Below are 24,078 nucleotides of genomic sequence, written 5' to 3' on the forward strand. Positions count from 1 at the left end.
GGAGTATTAACTAACTCGTACTCCAGTAATTCCTACCCACAACATCAGTTCCACAATCTAGGAACATCACAGGGAGTTTCTTATTCTGACAACAACTAAACATACACAACTATACATATACACAACCCACAGAAAACTAGGTTCATATACTTCCTACTAAACATTAAGAAAACAATACCTGGACAACGGTTAATACATGGGGAAGGCACAGTAAGGAGCAATTGTCTTGCTCACCTGTCCAGTGGTGTGATTCCCTGTTGTCCTGTTAGCTACTTCCCTCCATGGAATATTTATTTTGGTTTCTTCCATAATCCCGGATGACCCCCCAAGTAATGATGCAGTAATGGTTATGACCAGTTATTGTGGGTGTGAGAATAAGACAAACAGACAGAATGACAGACATACAGGGAGAAAAGAACCACCATCCCCCTTGGTGAGATGATGGCGGTAGAGACAGGAACACAGGTGACACATATTGCTTAGTGCTCCATCTTTCATCCCCAAATTCATTCAAATCATCTTTATTATTTATAGTGAATCCTGGGACTGCCTCTCACAATCTACATACACATGACATAGGACAGAAGATAACACATGATGCTATATATCTCCTTTACATAAAGCTGATGATAAAGCTAAAATGTGCAACTAATTCTAAAGATAGTCCAGTGAGGGGTGATTATTTCATTGCGTGATGTAGTTTGCAAACTTGTTGGTTTTATTTTTTCCCTTTTAGGTTTTCTATTTCCCCTCCAAGCCTCTGGATTTGTTAGCATATCCTTTGTAATTCTCCAAGATCTTTATTTATATTGAGTGCTTTATCATTTCGAGCCCTGTTATATTTTCTGGCTAGCGTTTAGGATCACATGTTGGGTCTTTCTCATGTTAGGAAACATAGCTTCTAGAGACGTGGCAATTTACAGTGGCGCAAACTGGGCATCACATAATGGAGGGCTGTTTCATCTTTTATCCTTTGTGACTTACAAAAATTAGAGATAAAATTGTACTTTAAAGGAAAATTTTCATATAATACATCTTGCTACAACATTTTATATGCACATGTTGGGTACTTGGGATGAATAGTTTTACACACTTGTGGAGGTTATTACATTTTTTTTATCCCTTAGGGGTAAAAGTGACTTTTTTGGGGAAAATGTTCATCTTTTTTCTTTTTGGGACCTAACTGAATCAAACAGCTGTTGGGGCAAACACACATATTACTTTGCTAAATTCTCCTAAATGGTGTCACTTGTTGGGTTTCTCCTCAGATTTGTACCACTAGTGCTCTCTAAGGCTGCATTCCCACGGTGCATTTAACGCATGCGTTTTCAAACAGTGAGGAGGAGATTTGCCTAATTATTGCCTCATTGTTGTCAACATTGCGTTTACAAAACGCATGTGGTAGCGCGATTGCTAATGCATGCATTAAGGATTTGTTAATGTTAATCTTGCGTTAACGCTTGCGTTCTGTAAACGCAATGTTGAAAACTATGTTATTGGGCAAATCTCCTCTTCAGCTGTTTTAACCCCTTAACGCTCTGCGCCGTAGCTCTACGGCGCAGAGGTATACGGGATGTATGAAGAGGGCTCACGGGCTGAGTCCTCTTCATACAGAGGTGGGGGTTTTTGCATTTTGCACAAAACCCCCACCGCTAATAACCGCGGTCGGTGCTTGCACCGATCGCGGCTATTAACCCTCTAAACGCCGCCCGCAAAGTCGCGGGCGGCGTTTAAAAGACGGCGGCGCGCGGGCGCCGCCATCTTTTTTTCGATCGCCACGCCCCCGAACGTCATCGGGGGGCGGCGATCGGTTACCATGGTAGCCTCGGGTCTTCTCTTGACACGAGGCTACATGGTTTATGCAGGTTCATTACAATGAGCCAGTGGCTCATTGTAATGTAAGACCTGCAAAAACGCCATATATTGCAATACTGTAGTATTGCAGTATATGGTAGGAGCGATCTGATCATCTAGGGTTAATGTACCCTAGATGGTCTAAAAAATAGTGAAAAAAAAAAGAAAAAAAAAAGTTTAAAAAATAAAAAAAATTAATAAATTATTAAAAGTTCAAATCACCCCCCTTTCCCTAGAACGGATATAAAACATAACAAACAGTAAAAATCACAGACATATTAGGTATCGCCGCGTCCCAAAATGCCCGATCTATCAAAATATAAAAACGGTTACGGCCGGCGGTGACCTCCGAGGCGGGAAATGGCGCCCAAATGTCCGAAATGCGACTTTTACACCTTTTTACATAACATAAAAAATGAAATAAAAAATGATCAAAATGTCGCACAGACCTCAAAATGGTAGCAATGAAAACGTCGCCTCATTTCGCAAAAAATGACCCCTCACACATTTCCGTACGCCAAAGTATGAAAAAGTTATTAGCGTCAGAAGATGGCAAAAATTTTTTTTTCTTTTTTGTACACATTCGTTTAATTTTTGAAAATGTATTAAAACACAATAAAACCTATATAAATTTGGTATCACCGCGATCGCACCGAACCAAAGAATAAAGTAGGCGTGTTATTTGGAGCGAAGAGTGAAAGTCGTAAAAACTGAGCCCACAAGAACGTGACGCACGTGCGGTTTTTTTTCAATTTTTCCACATTTGGAATTTTTTTTCAGCTTCGCAGTACACGGCATGTTAAAATAAATAACATTACGGGAAAGTAAAATTTGTTACGCACAAAATAAGCCCTCACACAGGTCTGTACACGTAAAAATGAAAAAGTTATGGATTTTTGAAGTTGGAGAGCGAGAAATTAGCCGAAAAACCCTCCGTCCTTAAGGGGTTAAACCGCATGTGTAAAATGCAAACAAAACGCAACATGAACTTTTTCAGCAATATTTGTCCTCCAAAAACTAAACAACGCTATTTCCTTTCCAGCAGTGTATAGTGCCATAATGGGTATTGGCATACAATTTAGGAATTGCACTAAACATTGTAAAATGCATTTTCCTTTTTAACCCCTTCAAACAAACTTCCCAAAGGTTGTTTTGAATATTTTATGGGTTGTAGTTTCTAAAATGTCATTTGTGGGGGTTGTCTATCATATAGGCCTTATAGAGTAACTTCTAACTAAATTGGTCCCTCCAAAATAGGTGTTGACGGTTTTCGTGAAAATCTGAAAAATTTCACCTAAAGTTTTATAAGCCTACACATTCTAAAAAAAAAAGAAAATGATGTTTGAAAAATTATGCCAATTTAAAGAAGACATATTGAATATGTTAGTTATCAAGTTATTTTGGTGATATGACTAACTTTCCAAAAAGTAAAATATTTGGAAAACATAATTTTTAAAAAATTGCCAAATTTCCATTTTTTCATAAATACCGTATATACTCGACTATAAGCCGACCCGAGTATAAGCCGAAACCCCTAATTTCAACACAAAAAACTGTGAAAACCTATTGACTCGAGTATAAGCCGAGGGTGGGAAATGCATTGGTTACAGCCTCCCAGTATATAGTCTGCCAGCCCCTGTAGCATACAGCCTGCCCAACCCCTGTAGCACAGCCTGCCCAGCCCCTGTAGCATACAGCCTGCCCAGCCCCTGTAGCATACAGCCTGCCCAGCCCCTGTAGCATACAGCCTGCCCAGCCCCTGTAGCATACAGCCTGCCCAGCCCCTGTAGCATACAGCCTGCCCAGCCCCTGTAGTAGGAAAAAAAATAACACTGTACTCATCTTTCCGACGTCCCCCATAGGTCCTCTTCTGTTTCAGACTGTCTCAGACAGAAGAGGACCTATGATGTCAGATGATGTCAGAAAGGTGAGTTTTGACTTTATTTTTTTAGTTGACTCGAGTATAAGCCGAGTTAGGGTTTTTGAGCACAAATTTTGTGTTGAAAAACTAGGCTTATACTCGAGTATATAAGGTACTTAACTTATTGCTTACATTCTCTACCATCTTGAAGTACAATGCGTCACGAAAAAACAGTCTCAAAATCACCTGGATATGTTAAATTATTCCAAAGTTATGACCACTGTGACATGTCAGATTTCAAAAAAAGGGCTGTGTGAGTGGAAGGTGGAAAATGTCCAAGTCATTATGGGGTTAAAGAAAGACAGGTGTGTGAGAGTCAGAAATCTTGCTCGTTAGTAGGTTTTCAAAGGGTGCATTCACACGTTCAGTTTTTCAGATGTAGTTTTCAATGTCCAACCCAGGAGTGGAGTAAAAAAGCAGGAGGAACAGCTACTCTCAATTATATATCCTCACCAATTATGATCCACACCTGCTTTGGGCTTAAAAAACTGCATCTTAAAAACAATATATGAACGCACCCAAGTACTTCATACAATTGAATATTTTTTAATAATACATGAACAATTATTCTGTGAAAAATCTAATATTTGAAATATCTATGCCATGTACTGGGAAGCAAGAAAAAAAATTCCAAACACAGTGGAAATTTTCGTGTGGGTCTGGATTGTACGGTTTTCACTTCTTCTTCTTCTGGCGCTAATAACTTTTTCAAACATTGGTGTACATAACTGTGTGGTGTATTTTTTTAACGACTTTCGATGACGTTTTCAATGCTACCATTTTAAGGAGTATACAGCCTTTTTGATCACCTCTTTTTTTAAATTTTTTATATTTTCAAAATGGCAAAAAAGGGGCATTTTTCACTTTTGGGGCTATTTTTCATTTCGGGGTTAAACATCGTGAATAACTGTTCATTATAATAATATGAAAATCATTATATTTTGATAAATCGGACATTTGGGATGCAGCGATACCTAACATGTTTGATTTTTACTGTTTATTAATATATAAATATAATTTTTTTTTACCTTTTTCAGACCCCCTATGGTACTTTAACTCTGGGTTGTCTGATTGAGCCTACCATATACTACCAGACTACTGTATGGCAGTATATGGGGATTCTCCTCATCATTCGTAACAATGAGAAAATCTCACATTGTCTGTCTGGTTTTAACCCATTCATTACAGCCTCGGGTCTTCACTGTCATGGCAACTGATCAGTTTGGACGGAGGCAATGTTGTGCAAATCATCTTACAGTTCTTTATTCAATAGCAGGCAAGCTGGAAGCCTGGTAGTAGCTTCAGGCTGGGCTGGTAGAGATTTAGCTGAGTCCAGATGGGGACCTCTGCTCTGGGGCCGAAGTCTCCTGACTTGCTCTGGGTGCTAGGCAGGGGCCTGAGGCACCTGTGATTCCTGGTATTAGGACACTGCTTGTTGCAGCATTGACATGTGCTGCTCAGTGGAGCTGGCATGTTCTCCAGGATGGAGTCTCTCACTCTGACACATGAGGTCTGGTTCTCTCAGAAGACCAAGATTTAAGACCATGTGCTACCGCCCATCAGGGGTTTATATTCTCCCTTGGTCAAACAAACGAAATAGTCTTTCCCTTCAGGCTAAATAGAAATTCCAAACAATGGTTCTCACCAGAACTTGTCAGGTTAGCACGCAGGCATGCACAGGTTCAGTTGATAATGTGGAGTAGAGCCTGGGAGTAACATACAACTCCAGTTTAAGGAACATGATTCCTACATAACTGAAACCAGATGTTGTAGTGGGAGATACATTCTGTCAACCACCCATTGATTGTTTACAGTATATGATGTATAGTGTGTGGGAGATACACTGTATCTGTGTATCTGCTGTATGCGTGTGTGTGTATATATATATAAGTCCAAAAAATAGGTAGCACTCCAAGGTTGTAGTCAAAAACGTGAGGGTGAAGCTTTATTCCATAGCATGGAATAAAGCTTCACCCTCACGGTTTTGACTACAACCTTGGAGTGCTGCCTATTTTTTGGACTTATTTACAAAAGACCGTTTGCCACGGAACTTATGGCTTTGCACCACCTTACCATTTAAACCACTAGTGCTGCTCCGGATTTTTCTTTTTTTCTAATATATATATATATATATATATATATATATATATATATATATATATATATATATATAATGTATAATATATACACTCACCGGCCACTTTATTAGGTACACCTTGCTAGTAACGGGTTGGACCCCCTTTTGCCTTCAGAACTGCCTCAATTCTTCGTGGCATAGATTCAACAAGGTGCTGGAAGCATTCCTCACAGATTTTGGTCCATATTGTGTGATGGAATCACACAGTTGTCACAGATTTGTCGGCTGCACATCCATGATGCGAATCTCCCGTTCCACCACATCCCAAAGATGCTCTATTGGATTGAGATCTGGTGACTGTGGAGGCCATTTGAGTACAGTGAACTCATTGTCATGTTCAAGAAACCAGTGTGAGATGATTCCAGCTTTATGATATGGCGCATTATCCTGCTGAAAGTAGCCATCAGATGTTGGGTACAATGTGGTCATAAAGGGATTGACATGGTCAGCAAAAATACTCAGGTAGGCTGTGGCGTTGCAATGATGCTTAATTGGTACCAAGGGGCCCAAAGAGTGCCAAGAAAATATTCCCCACACTATGACACCACCACCACCAGCCTGAACCGTGGATACAAGGCAGGATGGATCCATGCTTTCATGTTGTTGACGCCAAATTCTGACCCTACCATCCGAATGTCGCAGCAGAAATCGAGACTCATCAGACCAGGCAACATTTTTCCAATCTTCTACTGTCCAATTTCGATGAGTGTGTGCAAATTGTAGCCTCAGTTTCCTGTTCTTAGCTGAAAGGAGTGGCACCCGGCGTGGTCTTCTGCTGCTGTAACCCATCTGCCTCAAAGTTCGACGTACTGTGCATTCAGAGATGCTCTTCTGCCTACCTTGGTTGTAACGGGTGGCGATTTGAGTCACTGTTACCTTTCTATCAGCTCGAACCAGTCTGCCCATTCTCCTCTGGCATCAACAAGGCATTTCCGCCCACAGAACTGCCGCTCACTGGATGTTTTTTCTTTTTCGGACAATTCTCTGTAAACCCTAGAGATCGTTGTGCGTGAAAATCCCAGTAGATCAGCAGTTTCTGAAATACTCAGACCAGCCCTTCTGTTACCAACAACCATGCCACGTTCAAAGGCACTCAAATCACCTTTCTTCCCCATACTGATGCTCGGTTTGAACTGCAGGAGATTGTCTTAACCATGTCTACATGCCTAAATGCACTGAGTTGCCGCCATATGATTGGCTGATTAGAAATTAAGTGTTAACAAGCAGGGTATTTTGTTTTTGTTTTTGTTAACGAGCAGTTGGACAGGTGTACCTAATAAAGTGGCCGGTGAGTGTATATACTGTATGTTTATATATGCGGTATGTACTGTATATGTTTACTGTGTTTGTGTATATATACAGTATATACTGTATGTATATGCTGTACCTGTGTGTACATGATGTATGGTGTGTTTATACTGCCACGGAAAAAGAAGAAAGACAGTGCGGGCGCCACATATTTGGATGTCTCAGCTGATATTAAAATAAGTTGTGCTCACCTTTTCTAGTTGTACAATCGGTACAACATGTTAACAGGCTTAAGTAGAAGGTATTGAGCGGATCCGGCAGCCTCCTGGTCTCCGAGACTGAGTTGTCTGGGGGAGCATGATCATGGATAGGCGGTAAATTACCAGGCAGTATTCTTGGCGCCAAGCACTCAGAATCACATCTTTATGTTATATTAACTTTTCTTTATTGGCTTGAGTAAGATGCGTTTCCAGTCCGACCTTCATCAGTTACATACAACATATTAAGAAACCTTAATATAACATAAAGGTTTGATTCTGAGTGTTTATCGCTGAGAATACTGCCTGGTAACACAACGCCTATCCATGATACTTGCACTGGATGTCACATTTTCAAAGGAAAAAGGCAGGCGGGCAGCACTCCGTGGAAAAAAGGTTTTTTTATTTCACAAGTGGATACAGCGACGTTTCAGCTGGCTCTATGCAGCCATTCTCAAGCAACACGATTTGTTGGCAATTCCGACAGAAATGTGGTGCACGCCCCTTGAACTGAGTGCACCAGAAAAAAAATCTGGTGCACACAGTCCCTGTGTGCAGTTTACCTTACTATTAGTAAGTTTGGGCCTGTGTGTGTATATGAGTGTATAAACTTGTGAATGAACACATATGTATAATCTGCTATGAGGCCCATCCTCTCCTGCCTAGAGGTGACTTAGCCAATCTAAGCTGTGCCCAGATCACTGACCAGATTACAGTTGCTACAAATGAGAAATTGTCTGTGGTCGAGTCCTTTTGACTCAGTGTCTGCCATGGTCAACTAGAACAGTTCTGCTCTGATTTCAGCTTTCTTTTTCCCACAGCTGTTATTAAAGAATCTTTTACCCCTTAAGAACGTAGCCAGATTATAGCTTAAGGCTCAGACCCATTTTTTGTATATTGTCATGCATTGCTTTATATGGTTCAAACTTTTGAACACTGTTACTTATCAAAGTGATTATGAGATTTTTCCTCACATGCTGTACTTCATTTTAGTGGAAAATTTTGGCTGATAAGTTTTGCGTTTATTTATTTAAAAAAAAATATAAAAAGTGATGCATTTTTTGAAAAATTTGCCATTTTCAAAAATTCTAAATCATGTTGTTTTCAGGCAGATAGTTTTACCACCTAAATAAGTTGCTGAATAACATTTCCCATATGACTGCTTTACATTTTCATAAGTTTTTAAAATGTCTGGATCATTTGTTTTGATGACACTTACAAATCGAATATCTATTTTCCGTATTTTCAGAATTTACTATATTGGGAACATTTTTACTTATTTTGCTACGGAGCTGGGTGATGGCTTGTTTTTTTGCGGGACATGTTGTACTTTGCAACAGTTTTATTATGGAGTACATATGTTTTTTTATCAATTTTAATTTCATTATTTGTGGGATGAAATACATAAAAAGCTTTGGTGGTTTTTTAAGGTTTTTTTTCCTATGATCTATTTTAAATCTATGGGTTGTTACGGACGCAGTGATGCTATACATGTGGGGTGCAATGATTTAAAAAAAAAATTGTGTCTCTTTGTATGTTTATGGGGCTTACAGCCTTTTTTATTCATTTATTTTTATTTAAATGGAACCTGTCACCAGGAGACCCATTTTTAGACCCCCCGTCCCCCAATCCCCATAGAGCAGTGATGGCGAACCTTTTAGAGCCCGAGTGCCCAAACTTCAACCAAAAGCCACTTATTTATTCCAAAGTGCCAGCACCACAATTTAAGCAGTAATTTATTTCTCCTTGTTATTTGACAACTTTCAATCCTTCAGCCTCCTAAAGACACCAACGCAGTTGAAAGGAGGAGGGCAAATTCATCTATCATTGTAGGAAAGTTCTGCAGGAAGATTCTTTGATGAACTTCATTACGGGGTGATGGCCCGGGTGCCCACAGAGAGGGCTCTGAGTGCCGCCTCCGGCACCAGTGTCATAGGTTCGCCACCACTGCCATAGAGCATTGTACATACACTGCCAAATGGTTTTTGTATGAAAAATTGGTTTTACCTTACAATGCCATGTGCACTGTGACTAGTCAATTCACCCACTGGGATTGGCTGAAGATTAGTTTTCCCCCCACCCTTGGGAAAACGCTCCTCTGTGTGTGATTTTCAAATGACTAATACCACCCCTCACCTGCTTTTCTCCTGTCATTTTTACACCCCCTGGCTACCCCCCTTCCCCCAGGAGACATCACTAATCCATGTTATGCCCATTGTCCACAACTCTTGCTGACCACATCAGGCATTCTCACGTCTGGGCAGTTAGCATCTTGCGCAATGTTCGCCCGAATAGGTTAGACACTCAGGTGCTGGGAGCTACACGAAGTACGTAGTGACTCCTGCGTGGATACGTAGTGTGGCACATGCGCAGATGAATGTGGAGACCTTGTGGCTGGCTCCGCTTCATCTGTGCTTGTTCGGGCTTAGGTTGCACAAGATGCTGACTGCACAGGTGTGAGAACGCCTGATGCGGACAGCGGGCAGAACATGGATTGGTGACGTCTGCCGGGGGGGCAAGCCAGGGGGTGTGAAAATGACAGAAAAAGGGTATTAATTATTTAAAAGTTTCCTGAGGAGCGGTTTCCTGAGGGTGGAGAGGGGGTGGGGAACTACCCCTCTTCATCCATTCCCAGGGGGCGAATTGACTATTCACAGAGCACATGGCATTGTAAGGCAATATTTAACTTGTCTATTCTGTATAAACAAGAACAATCATCAGCATCAACCATAGGACATTATTTCCAATATAAAATAATACAAATGACATTAGTATTATTACTTATGGTTTCTACTATGGCCTTTGCATCAACTAGGACTAATGCTATCTTCTGTTCATAGCCTCTTCACCATCCACCATACATGACTTGACCTGACCATCTCCTTTAAATACTTAGGAATCACATTAACCAGAGACCAACAGTAAGTTCAACATATCTTGCCTGAGCGCCCTATTCTGGTCATGTCTTCCCTTATTGGTGGTGGGAAAGTTCAATCTGATGAAGTTCATCCCCCCCCCATGTTTTCCATCCTAATGGCCTTCTTTAAAAAGATTGACTCATTTAATTTTCTCCTTTATCAGGGGTTCCTCCAGGTCTAAACAACAAAGCTCAAAAGCTCCAGGGGGAATGGACCTCCGAGACCAATTTCTTTATTATTTAGCTGGACAACTTAAAAGCCATCTACCATCAGTTTGACTGATGTCCAGCATTAAATGCTTGTTTCTTTATTCAATAACTGGCACTGTTTTTAGTGCAATCCCACAATAATTCTACCTCCTGCTCCTGTCCGAATGTCTGCACATGCCCCGCTCTCTCCCAGATCTCTGACATCACCAACAGGCTCCTAGCTCCTCAGCAGAGATCAGGAGGTAGGATTACAGTGGGGGGAGGTGTACAAAAAAAAACACCTCAATGCTGAGTGCTTCCGGCTTATTTACATACCTGCCTGTAACCTACCCAGAACAGCACTTGACAGGTTATTTAAACCTTCACACCCTATGGTCAGTATTGGAGAGCCTTAGAAGTAATAATCACCATCTGCTATCTATACACAAAAAAATTATGAAAGTGTGGATTGAAACAAAAATATATTTGCTTCTTCTCTGGTAACCTGGAAGAGATGTCTCTGTGGTATAATGATGCCATCCCCCACTTGATTTCCATTCTTGGGAATCCCTCCCCCACTTTCTGTTTTGAATCAGGTGTCCCAACTCTGGGAGACCTCTATGAAGAAGGTTTCCTCCTTTTGTTGATCAAGTGTTAGATCGATATCAGCTACCAGACATCATTTTTACAAAATTCTCTAATTATAATACCCACTAAACTTTCGATTCCCCAAGCAGCTTCCCTCTATCTATTCATATTTCACTGGTGTTGACTACAAGCTGTTGACTCTTGATGATAGGTAGAATTCCAACACATCTGCAAATTTCTTGCATATGTTCTGGGCATGACCTGTCATCACTTCTAGGATGAAATAGTCGCAACGCTATCCCCCATGCTAGGCAGACCAGTCTCATTTCTACCCCTGATTTATTTGTTTGGCCTATTGGTTGAGGAATAATAGACCCACTATGAGTGCATATTTATGAAAGAAAAACTATTCCCTGCCAGAAAAGCAGTAGCATTTTATTGGCTGGATGACACCCTACTATTTCCCAATTGAAGAGATATGGGAAAAATATAACTTAGAAAGGTATAGAAAATACTATACCATAAGAGCTCATCCTGAAAAGGTTACTGAAAAATGTGGGATAACTGGGGTGACTCCCCTTTCATCATACTAACTTAATGATATTCCATCTGCGCCAAATAACTGAGCCACAATACCCACAATTCCAGCCCAAGCCATTGGGCTATCACCTAAAGCGAATCTCCCCTACGCCCTTCAGTCTCATTCCTTTTTGAAACATTCCCTTTTGATATGTTTAAGCCTATACAACTAATGTTTAAACTTGTTCACTTCCTCCTTTCATTGTACCATTTAAATAAAGCTGTATAGCTCCTCTTCGATTTGCACGTTTATCATTTGCACGTTTGAAAAAAGCCACTATCAATTAAGCTTCTTATTCTAGAATATTCTATAGATTCTATGCCCTACAAAAAAGTAAAGAAAAAGTTTTTAGTATTTTCAAATTTAGTTAATTATGAATAGATGAATCTATATAATATAAATTATTTGCTAGAGTTAAATTCTACATGTATCTTTTACAAAGCTTGAATAAATATTTATTTTAATGATGTTTATTATAATCCTCCTTCGAGCCAATAACAAGCAGATTAATAAACAATCAACATAATTGTTTCCACTTTTAAATGAACTTTAACGACAAACAGACACCAATCCTTAGTGGTCTAGCCTCACAGTGTGTGTTCCCTCCAGAAGAATAATCTTGGGGGTTCCACTGTCTGACTTGTCACTCTCATTTGGAGATTCATAGTTATTAATGTTGCCTCACTAATCTCTTGAGATGTTAACATAATGTGAAACACAGATTATTTTGAAGTAAATGAGTAAGATGGTTTTAATGAGTCGCTGACTTGTAAGTCTTTTTCTGTTTTATAAATTAAATTAATGAGCAGTCTTTTGTACATAGATTATTTGTTAAAGAGTTGTTTTGTTTGCCAATTGCCTTTAGCGATAACCATCAGCACCAGGAATCTGGCTGTATCACCCAGCTTGGCTCCTGTTGCATTTTCCCCTGAATGGAGAAAGCTCTGTTAAGTGGAGTTTAAGCTCTTAAAGGGGTTTTGCCCTTGATAGAAAATTATCAAACTTTATTGCTGTTTTAGCTCCTATCACCCAGTGATGGTCAGTGTAAAATTCCAGTGTGTGGACTGGGACCCATTATCCCTCTAGTTTTGTGTGCTGACAATGTGGTTAGATTATCAGGGTACCAGTTTATATACACTTTCATTCAGCTTCTGAATATTCACTAGTATCTAACACATAGAAAAAGACAGATCAGAGATGAGGGATGATGAGATGCATACAACACATGACATACTTGGCTCTTCGGTATCTCACCTATAACACATACTGTCAGATTTGCTGTGCATCCCCCTTAAACTCAGAAGATACAGGGTCAGGTCTAGGGGAAACCAAAATTGTGTACCCCAGAACTGAAAGACGGCTTGTAGTTATATCTGTGAAATGCTGCATTTAATAACACTGAATTAGAGAATGTGTTATTTTGCTATTATGATTACATTTGAGAAACTTGTCTTTTATTGGGAATACCTTTTTATCTGCCTTGTTCAATGATGATCACAGCAACTAAGGAGGCAGGCTAAGGGGAAGGGATTCCCTTTGTTGTGTCAAGTTTTGCCCTTGTTAACACAACCTCAGGTTCTCTAATAACTGATAAAAGTCACAGAGTTGAGCTCAGAAGAAATCAGACTAAGACCAGTTCATTGGTTAATAAATTATAGACATTGCAGGAACAAAAGGCTCTGTTCTTATTAGCGTGGGAGGTATCGTAGATCAGCCAGACCTACATCCTTTCGCTGCACAGCAGAATGTTATCAATCTTCATCCATAGTCTGGCATCATCTGTAGCAGCATTTAGCAAGTATATAAAATAAAAATCATTTTCATTAAATATATAACAATACTTCACACTTGCCCCTACTGTGGTGTGAAGTTACTATGAACCCCTGCATTTTTTCTGGTTCCCCACTGATCATCCGGCTTTGCTAGTATTTTTACCTGTTACAATGCCTACTGGTAAGTGATTTTTATGTGTCCAAAAAAGCACACTTTGATTAAATTAGGGTTTATTTTCACTCCATTGAAGCACTGTGTTGACTAGTTTCATCTTCTATTACATATTGTTATTGTGGTTGTTCTCCCTTGTGTTATACTTTTAACACTGTTTTTAGGGATTCTGAATGTTATATTTTAATATTATATTTAGTCTTCTTGATTGGGATATCATACTGTTTTTATTTTCCACCAATCAGCAAACATCAAAGACAAGAAAACCATATAGAAGAAGGAACTAGATGAGACTTCCTGCTGTCACAAAGCTAATTTGAATTACTGATGTGACCTAAAAGTTGCAAAAACTTCTCTATTCATGACAATGTAATCCAGAACCAAAACCCAACCTTCTTAATCCTTCCGGTTCACATTGTTACATCCCCTATCAGTAAGGTGGAGGATAGGGAATACATTATGAAGAAACTCAGGTTTTAGGTCTTTTAATAGAAAGGTGTAAGTTTATAGACCAGTGATGGCGAACCTTTTTGAGACAGAGTGTCCAGACTACAACCAAAACCCACACATTTTTCACAAAGTGCCAATATAAGCAGTAATTTATTTATTTGTTAAACTGTTCTCCTAACATAACAGCCTCCTAAGGACACTGATACAATTGAGAGCAGGAGGGCAAATCCAGACTATGAGACACTTCCTTGGCGATTAAAGGGTTAAATAGCACTGAGATTAGTAAATGTTGACTTGTGTGGAACTGCTGTTAGATTCTTTGAGTCCTATCTGGTGAACTCTGTGCTGAGCTTAAGTGCCCACAGAGAGCACTCAGAGTGCCACCTCTGGCACCCGTGCCATGTGTTCGCCACCACTGTTAGACTAACCCCATTTTCGCACTATACATAATTTTATCATTATTGCGCTCCATCATCGTTTCATGCTGACTTTTATTGAGTCTTAGATGTAAAACAAATGTCCAGTAACAATAATAATAATCTTTATTTATATAGCCCAATGAAATTCCCTAGCGCTTTACAAATCATAACCTTTTTTTTTTTTACAAATATATTTATCAAGTGTGTATCAATACACCATTCTTAATAGCTAACTGTACCAGTGTGAGATGAGACTAAATAAATTTCTCTCACCTCAGGATTGTGGGTTCTATTTCAAGAAATTTTAGTTTTAATATTTTCAAAAGTGACACGATCGTTGGAAAAAAATTGGAAAATGCAGATTTTTGTATGCTGCAAAAATGTGCCTTTTTTTTACTCCAATAACTTCCATAAAAGTAATATATTCTCCCTATCTGTACACTTTCTATTTTGATATGCATTTTGAACTTGGTAGCACTAGCAATTTATTTGATTTATTTCTATAATTCATGTTGGTCCAGTAACTTACTTTTTAAATGGGTTGAGATTTGGTACACTTATATGTGTTGAAACATGTCATAATCCAATATAAATGATCCCTTGGGCAAATTAGAGTTGGTAACCGAAGATATAAACTAGTTGCAGCTGTTGCTTTCCTATGACCAAGCTGTTCATTTAAGCTAAGGTTAGATTCTAATGATTGATTGATTGAAACTCCAAGCAGAATAAATGGTCATAAATGTGGAAATAAGTTCCTTATTTTAATTGGTTTACATTTTCAATAAAAGTAAACACAAACATTGGTTAAGAGCAGTAAAATGTTATTTTGATATTAAATAATGCTCCAAAATTATGGAATAGACTTCATTGTGTATAAAACGTAACATTTACTTTATCTGTTTAAAAATAAATTATCTGTCTAAATGCGAGACAACCAGCTGGCTGGCTATATACTGGGGAGCATGGGCTGGTTGGCTATATACTGGGGAGCATGGGCTGGCTGGCTTTATATTGGAGGGAATGGGTTGGATAACTATATACTGGGGAGCATGGGCTGGATGGCTATATACTGGTGGGCAAGGGCTGGCTGACTTTATACTGGGGAATGGGCTGAGCGGGCTATATGCTAGGGGGCATGGGCTGGCTGTATACTGAGGGCAGGAGCTGCTGGCTATATACTAGGGGGCATGGGTTGACTATATACTAGGGGGAATGGGCTGGCTGGCTATATACTGGGGGGCATGGGCTGGCTGGCTATATACTGGGGGTCATGGGCTGGTTGGATATGTACTGGGGAACATGGGCTGGCTGGCTATATACTGGGCTCATGGGCTGGATGGCTATATACTGGGGGGCATGGGAGGGCTGGCTGTCTATATACTGGGGGGCATGGGCTGGCTGTCTATATACTAGGGGGCATGGGCTGGCTATAAACTGGTGGCAGGAGCTGCTGGCTATATGCTAGGGGGCATGGATTGACTATATACTAGGGAGCATAGGTTGACTATATACTTGGGGGCATAAGCTGGCTACATACTAGCGGGTATGGGCTGGTTGGCTATATACTGGGCGGTATGGGCTGGCTATATACTGGGTGCATGAGCTGCTGGCTATATACTAGGGGGCATGGGTTGACTATATACTGGGGCCATGGGCTGTTGGAACCAACCACAAAATATAAGAGGAAAATTAGAAAAGAGCAGAGCAAACAAAAATATACCTCCTCCTCCACTAAAATCTCACTTTCCTTGTCTAAAAGTTTTCATTTCTTTAGTCGGTGCCCGAAACGACATCATTATTTTCAGAGCCTGCAGATTCATATTCATCCGAAACATGAGGTTGGGGGGGGGGGCACAGGAGCTCAGGGAAGATTAGTAGATGGTGGGGGTACTTATCCACTGGTGAAAGGAAGAGCCTGCATGTTAAGGCATGCTTCCTCATACGCCTGTGGAAAATGGGTCCGAAAATATGCCAGAAATTCAGCAAAGACTGCTCAGTGGCCTTAGACATCCTGCCTGACTTGATAGATACCAGCTGGTGCACATGTGCACCAATTTGTAGACAGCATTTATAGACAGAATTGTGTTGCACGAAGATTGCACCATATTAATGAAGACTATGAGACACTTTTTATGAATCTGTTGCACACTGTACAGGCCAACCTAGTGAAGTTTGTACTGCTTTTGAAAAATGTGGCTCAATGTGTCTTATTCAAACATATAGAGACAATAAAAAAATTATGTACATTAATTATGTAAATTATGAACAATGTAAAAATATAGTATGAATTAAAATATGAGCTGTATAAAATGCATACCCAATGTGCAATATGGATCTGTCCCTTTACAGTAATACACCTCAATGATCTACTATGTAGTATACCAATATATACTGGTATCACAATATGAACAGGACAGAATCTGGTATCTCACAATAGATCTCACATAGGAATAACACAATATAAACATGAAAGAATAGCGCACGGCTATCAGTGCCATAGTGATGAGAAAAGCCAGCAATGAACATGTCCAACCGCTTCTGTTTTTATCCAACTTTTGAGTACAAGTGCTGTTTGAGGGAATCTGTAAGATATAGTAGCTTCCCCAGAAATATTCCTACATAATTTATTTGGGTTCAAACAATGGAAAAGATTACACAGTGCAGGCGGTATAGCAGTGTCAGCCGATCGGTACAATCACATCTAACATGCAAACATGTAACAGCAAAATTAAAAATAGAGCAATATACTGGGGCCAGTCTTGAGCTGCTGCAAATAACCTCATATCAGGAACTTGAATAATTATCAGATAAGCAAAATTAGTAGAGAGAAAATACAAGCTGAAATTGAGCTGCTCTCATTTGACAATATTTAATTTTCAATATGGTAAAATGATGGACAACGCATTTTGGGGGCGAACTGCTTCCTTCATCAGGTCCAAAATTAAGTATCTACAGTTTAACGTTAATATATAGACATAGAAATATTAATATACAATTAGAAGAATAAAAAACATAAAAAATATATATAAATTACAATTCATAGGATCAAAAGGTGCTGTAAATAAATATTGAAAAAGGTGCTGTAAATAAAAACTCCTTAGATAAAAAAAAGTGTACTTATTAGATGTGAGTAGATGGGAACCATAAATTTGATCTTTTCTAAAAGATAAACTGTGTTGATGCATAAAGTACTGTAGAGAAGTACCCAACCTATTTAAACTGGCCCAGATCCTCCATATACTAAGGTTGAGGTTGATATATGGGTCTGGGGTATCAGGTGAAGTCAATTACCTTAGGACCAATAGGACTGTCTCAAATATCAAGCTGAGAGTGAATTCTGGAATCATAACCGAAAGAGAGATAAACTGAGAAAAGGGCCGTGATATGTATATTGAAGGTGTGTGAAAAAGATGGCATACATATAGTAAGTACAGAAGCGAGCCAGCAAGAACGCTGTGTGTAGCGTCCGTGCCGGCTTTGCGGCTGGATCTTGGTGAGGTAAGTTCAAGAGTTGGAAATATCGTGCCTTGATCTTAGGCTGTAAGTAGACTGGCATGCTAAACCTAATTGCATCTTATAAAAGAAGTAAGGGAATTAAGGGGATAGCTGTAAATAGCATGGCATGTTTAAGCTAATACTATGCAAGAAGAATATAAAGACAGTGGCACAAACGAAAATTTTTGCTGTACAAACGTAGCACAAATGTTTGACACCACTTTCATTTGATTTGGTTAATGTTGGGGGGGCTGGCTTACCTTTTGAACTTTACAATTTAGTTAATATCTTCAAAACAAAAGCTGCACAAGGAAAAATTTGAGTAGCACAAACCTAGCAGAATTGATTGGCACCAGTTTTGTTTGATTTAGGATGGTTGACTTCAGGTGACCTCTGGAAACTTTTATTATTATCTTAAAAACAATAGCAGAACAAACGTAGCATAAACGTTTGACACCAATTTTGTTAAATTTGAACAAGGTGTGGAGGCGAACTACACTCAGGTGAAGCTCACTGGTTCAGAAATGTTTTCTATCTCATCGGCTGCCATTCCAGTCCATAAAATGGCTCAAATGCAGGTTGATCTCTAGTTGTCTATGACCAATCAACAGTGAGATTCCTCATGGCTAGTTAGAGATCACATGTCCGTTCACTTTATGGGCAGGAATAGCAACTGATGAGGTAAAAGGCTTTTGTGAACCAGGGGACTTTATTTTACATTACAATAAGGAGCGTAGAACTTTTAATAGTTGTATAATGGTAAATGACCTAACATTCTGCCCCCACACAGGAACCAGTCTAATAGCTGATCTGCATGAGTTACCCTGACAGCTAATACAGTATATTCCAAGTCATATGAATTTGTGTCCGAAGAGGTCTATGTTAATTGCTTATTACATATTGGAGACATGAAACCAGAATCCACAGCTCTCCTTCAGAAATACCTCCCTGCTCAGTAACCTGCCACTCTCGTCCATATGATGGCATGAGATAGAGGGTTATCATGTGATAAACTCAGGAGAAAGTATTTCTGAAGGAGAGCTGCAGCTTCTGATTTCAATAAATGGTTCAGAACATTATCTGAATATATATTGATAAGTTGTTTAACCCCTTAACAACCTGGCCCTTTTTTGTATTTTCAATTCCATTTTTTACTCCCCACCATCAAAATAACACATTTGTGCTGTTTTCTCATGGGCTTGGATTTTACGTCTTTCACTGTGCACCCCAAATGACGCGTACTTTTTTCTTTGCGTCGGTATGATTACGGGGATAACACATTTGTATAGGTTTTATGTTTTCATACATTTACAAAAATTTAAAACAAATACAAATTTTTATTTTTTATTTTTGCCATCTTCTGGTGCTTATGACTTTTTCATACTGTATGGAGCTGTGGATGGGGTCATTTTTTCCGAATTTAATGAATTTTTTTTAATGCATCTATTTTTAGGACTGTACGACTTTTGGATCACTTTTTATTTAATTTTTTAATATTTTTGAAAATGGCAAAAAAAATCAATTTTTGACTTTTCACTATTTTCAGTTTCAGGGTTGAACGCAGTGAAAAAACTTTATTTTATTTTGACACGGCAATACCTAGTATGTGTATGTGTTTCTGAAGTTGTTGGTCACATTCTCCCATTTTTTAATCACTTTTTTGAGAATAAATTTTGTTTTATTTTAAAATGTTCCATTCAGGCCAATATATATCTCAATTTAAGGAATACAATGATACTAGTGATGTAAATTTCAGCATCCATGTGCAGACTTAGGCTACATTCACACTACCGTATGGAGGACGTATATACAGCCGATATACGTCTTCCATAGACGGTAATGGGCGCACGGCACCGTACCGCTCCGTACCTGGGAAAAAGATAGGACCTGTCCTATCTTTTCCTGTAATACGGCGCCGTGCACCATTGTATCCCTATGGAGAGGGACGGGGGTGATCTGCGCTCACCTCCTCCTCCTCTCCCCGTGCACTGCCATTGCCCGCTACGGTATGGTACGGGCGGGCAACGGCAGTGTGAATGTAGCCTTAGGCTGTGTCTAACCAGCACGCAGACTGCTACTGGGCCCCACTACATTCCATGCTCCATGCCGCCTCTCACTAACAAACATAAATGTTTAACACAAATAATATATACTATGAGGTTATGTATCATTTGACCAGCTCCTTGTGACAGTTATAGGGGGGTCATTTATCTTAATAATAATATTTCCTTTATATAGCAACCAATAGCTTGGCAAATAAGTCCCTGTCTCCATGGGGGCTCAATCTAAACAACCTACCAGTATGTTTTGGAGTTTGGGAGGAAACTGGAGAACCCACGCAAACACATCCTTTTTTCTGTCTGCTTCTTTGGTAATTTATCATTCTCACTTTTTCCTTGAGTTAAATGTTTGTTTGTATTTTCAGATCTCTTTTTGCAACATTTGTTACAATTGTCACACACATGCCATAAGTCACTTTTTATCCATTTTCTAAGTTTACCATAAGTATGGTTTCATCTGGAGTTTTTCCACCAAAAATGGCGCAAATTTTAGACAATTTGAAATTATAAATTTTATTTGCTACATTTTGAACTGGAACTGGAATAGAAGATAAATAAGTCTTACTGACGAAAAACAAATGTCCAGAGGATTTCAGTGCATATTTCAAAAAGTCCCACAAATTGAAATAACTTTCTGTCTCAAAAAAGACAGAAAAAAGGAAGAAAAATCAAGATAAATGACCCCAATGTCTCTCTTTGGAGCTCTGCTGCACCATCAGATTCATTAAAGTGGCTTCACCCCTTTAATAAATGTTCTTATGCTTCGCTCCACTGCTTCTTATTTGCTTATTTGCTGTCATGGATTTATTTAAAAAGTCCCAAGTCATGAATCTGGCTTTGTACTGGCATGCACTAGCAGTAGCTTATGTTTACACCAGAATAGTGAAGTGGCAGAAATAATCCTGTGCTACTTTTAGCTGTGTAAAGTTGCAAAAAACGTGGTGCCACTTTTGGGACTTTTTTTTTACGCCAAAAAGGCAAAGAAAAGCTAATGATAACCCTGTATGAGTTCAATCCCAGTCTTTCAAACTGCACCTTTAACTATGTTTTGTAGTTGTCTAGGCCTTACTTGATTCCCATCTTGATCTCCCATGTCTTGGTTCTCCATTCCCCAGTGCTTTACACATTTTATGTTCATTACACTACTCTTAGATTCTTACTCATGTTCCTAGTTATACAATTATATTGCCAAACCTATCCAATTCAGGCATTTTGAAGTTCAAGGAGATGAACAGGCAATCCACCAGATGCAGCTCCAGTTTCATGCATCAATTCCCACTTACATTTAATATCAGCTGCTTCTTGTTATATCTTATATTTCTGTAAACTTGTGATGAATCTAGGATCATTTTATATATTTATTTTTTTACATGAACTCCTATCCAATATTTTAATATATTGAATTTAGACGTAAAATACTTATTTTGAGGGTCTGAAGGGGGGGCAATATTGTACTGCAATTATTATTTTAGCTATATAAGTAAATGTATACAAGCATCTTAATGTTTCTTTTTGATCTGATAAACATAACTAATTCTTTTAGTTTCTTTTGGATACTAGAAGAATGAAAATTTCCCTTTATTGTTGTACATGTTATATAAATAAATAACATTTAAGGTTATTTTCAGCTTGAATTGATAAAATGTTTCTTTTGACAGAGGTCCCGGGAAGCCTTTGATTTTAGTTCATATTCTGTTTCACCTTCACTGAGTGCGGTCAAAAGAAGATATTCTGGAACTCCGCAGCTTCCACCTCTTACACATCGTCTGACTGGAGACCCTGTTAAATCAGAACCAGAAACCAGCTCACGTGTTGTTTTCACTATAGAAGAAATTGATACAAATGAAGATTCTGTGTCCAGCTACTTAAGGTAAGTGGGATTATGCAATTATTTAGTCAGTTAAAAAAATTGTTATATATATGCATAACTGAATGAATTTAATTCAATGTGTATGAGGTACAATTCTCCCATGAGAACAGTTGATGTACAGGCGGTCCCCTACTTAAGAACACCCGACTTACAGACGACCTCTAGTTACAAACTAACCTCTGGATGTTGGTAATTTTCTGTACTTTAGCCTTGGGCTACAATGATCAGCTGTAACAGTTATCACAGATGTCTGTAATTAAGTTTTATTGTTAATCCTGGTTGTTATGACAATCCAACATTTTTAAAATCCAATTGTCACAGAGACCAAATAATTTTTTTTTGTATAATTACATATTTTACTCCATAAATTAAGAATGCACATACAACTTCATTTAAATACTTAAACCTATGATAATGAACACTCAATTAAAATGTATGTCTAGTGTAAGGACAAAGAATAAATTCCCTGGAGTGTTACTTTAAATTATGTTAAAACAGGTTGCTTCTTAAATGGAGAAAAATATTTGAAGAATTTTAAGAATGCTATTACAGTCACAAAATCTCACAATAAACCCAAAACTACAATACAAAAATGTACAAGTTTCCTTGTAGCTGAGGTTTTGCTGCAAAAATCCACAGTTAATACTCATTATTGGTACATGGTGCTGGTGAGGGTACTGCAGGGAGAGGAAGGTGTTTCATTTCTGCCTGGCCCACGTTTCTCTGGTGTAAGCAGGGTGTGTAGTCTATACTGGTAGGCCCCAATAGGCCAGATGAAGTTGAGGCATTGGTCAGTTACATCACAGACACTGCCTCAACTTCCATGGGATTATCTTTGTCATGCTAGATCTCTGTTCAAATTGTAGAGCCGTCCACCTCACTTCCTTCAAAATAGCTAACCCGTCACAGACAAAAGTCATGGAGCAGTTTCTCATGCTGTATGAGGTCTGGGAGTCATCTACATAAGTGGAAAGCAGTGATAGTTTGGATGAAGAGGTCATGGTCTTGAAGTCCCAAAGAGCAAAAGGGTCTTTTTGGGTCAAAGTAACCATTTACAACACCCTGTATAGCCAGGTAAGATCCTCTTTCTCCTGTCCTCCCTCATTTCAATACTCATTAAACTATCTCCCGATTCCAGTTTTTACTCTCTGACTTACTCATCTATGTTTGCGTCCCATTACTGTCACTGCCAATATTATTCTCAATACTCAGATTACCCTTTTCCCCCACTGACACTATTCACAACATACCCCCACTCATACCATATATTGATCAATTTCTGTACAGTCAATTTTCACTAATATCATTACGATGCCAGTCATTTTGTATTACTGTGACTTGTTGTCCAGTGTTTTTATTTTTAGAATTCTTACTGTTCAACCCCTCTATATTTATTATTTACCATTGTGCATAGTGTTATGACTTTTCTGTGTACTATTATGACGTCTTAATCAATCGAGTACTAAGACTATTCGCAATCTAAAAAATCATTTTAAAACCATTATTTATTTGTTACTGTATATTATTTTATTATGTTGTTCCAGTGTATTTTTGTTATGGACCTGAGGAAGGGGACTATCTGCCCCCGAAATGCGTAATCCTATAGTTATCAATTCAATAGAATAAATGTAATATTATATACCAATACCTCTTGCCTATATGGAGTAGAATGTTCAAGTCTAACCTGTAATTTTTTAAAAAAAAAGTAATACCACATTCTCTTTTATACTGCACCAGCCAATGTGAGGGAACCCAGGCAATGCAGTAGCCCACTCAATTTTATTCAAATACCAACACTTCCAAGCAGGGGCGCCATATGTGTATCCATACACCCATGGTCACGAGTAACAAGGCCACCTGTCTCCTCGCAAAGAGAGTATGTTATACAATCACCACTACCACCAGCATCACCATCACTAGGCCCTTCCACATCATCCGTTCAACTTTCTATCCCCAAATAATTAAGAGAAAGGTGAAGTTTGGCCCATTGCATACTCTGGCCCTGAATTTAAAAGCTATTCCAAATTGCTGGCCTTTGAAATGTTCCCATTCAGGCTGGTAGAGAACAAATTGTTTTAAAGATCTGATAGCTGTTGTCCCACTGTCTAAACCGTTGTCCCACTGTATAAACCATTGTCCCATCCCACTA

At 38.9% G+C, this 24,078-nt stretch overlaps 1 protein-coding gene across 2 annotated transcripts in view; it reads left to right on the plus strand.

Moving 5' to 3' along the window:
* PDE4C (phosphodiesterase 4C) overlaps positions 1–24,078 on the plus strand; it is a 487,758-nt gene that overhangs the window by 112,737 nt on the left and 350,943 nt on the right. For both annotated transcript variants that reach the window (XM_072113910.1, XM_072113916.1), the window contains exon 3: positions 21,718–21,929. In XM_072113910.1, the coding sequence (XP_071970011.1) occupies positions 21,718–21,929 (212 nt within the window). The remainder of the gene's footprint in view (positions 1–21,717; positions 21,930–24,078) is intronic.

This window comes from Engystomops pustulosus, chromosome 1, assembly GCF_040894005.1.
Source record: "Engystomops pustulosus chromosome 1, aEngPut4.maternal, whole genome shotgun sequence".
Lineage (NCBI taxonomy): Eukaryota > Metazoa > Chordata > Amphibia > Anura > Leptodactylidae > Engystomops > Engystomops pustulosus.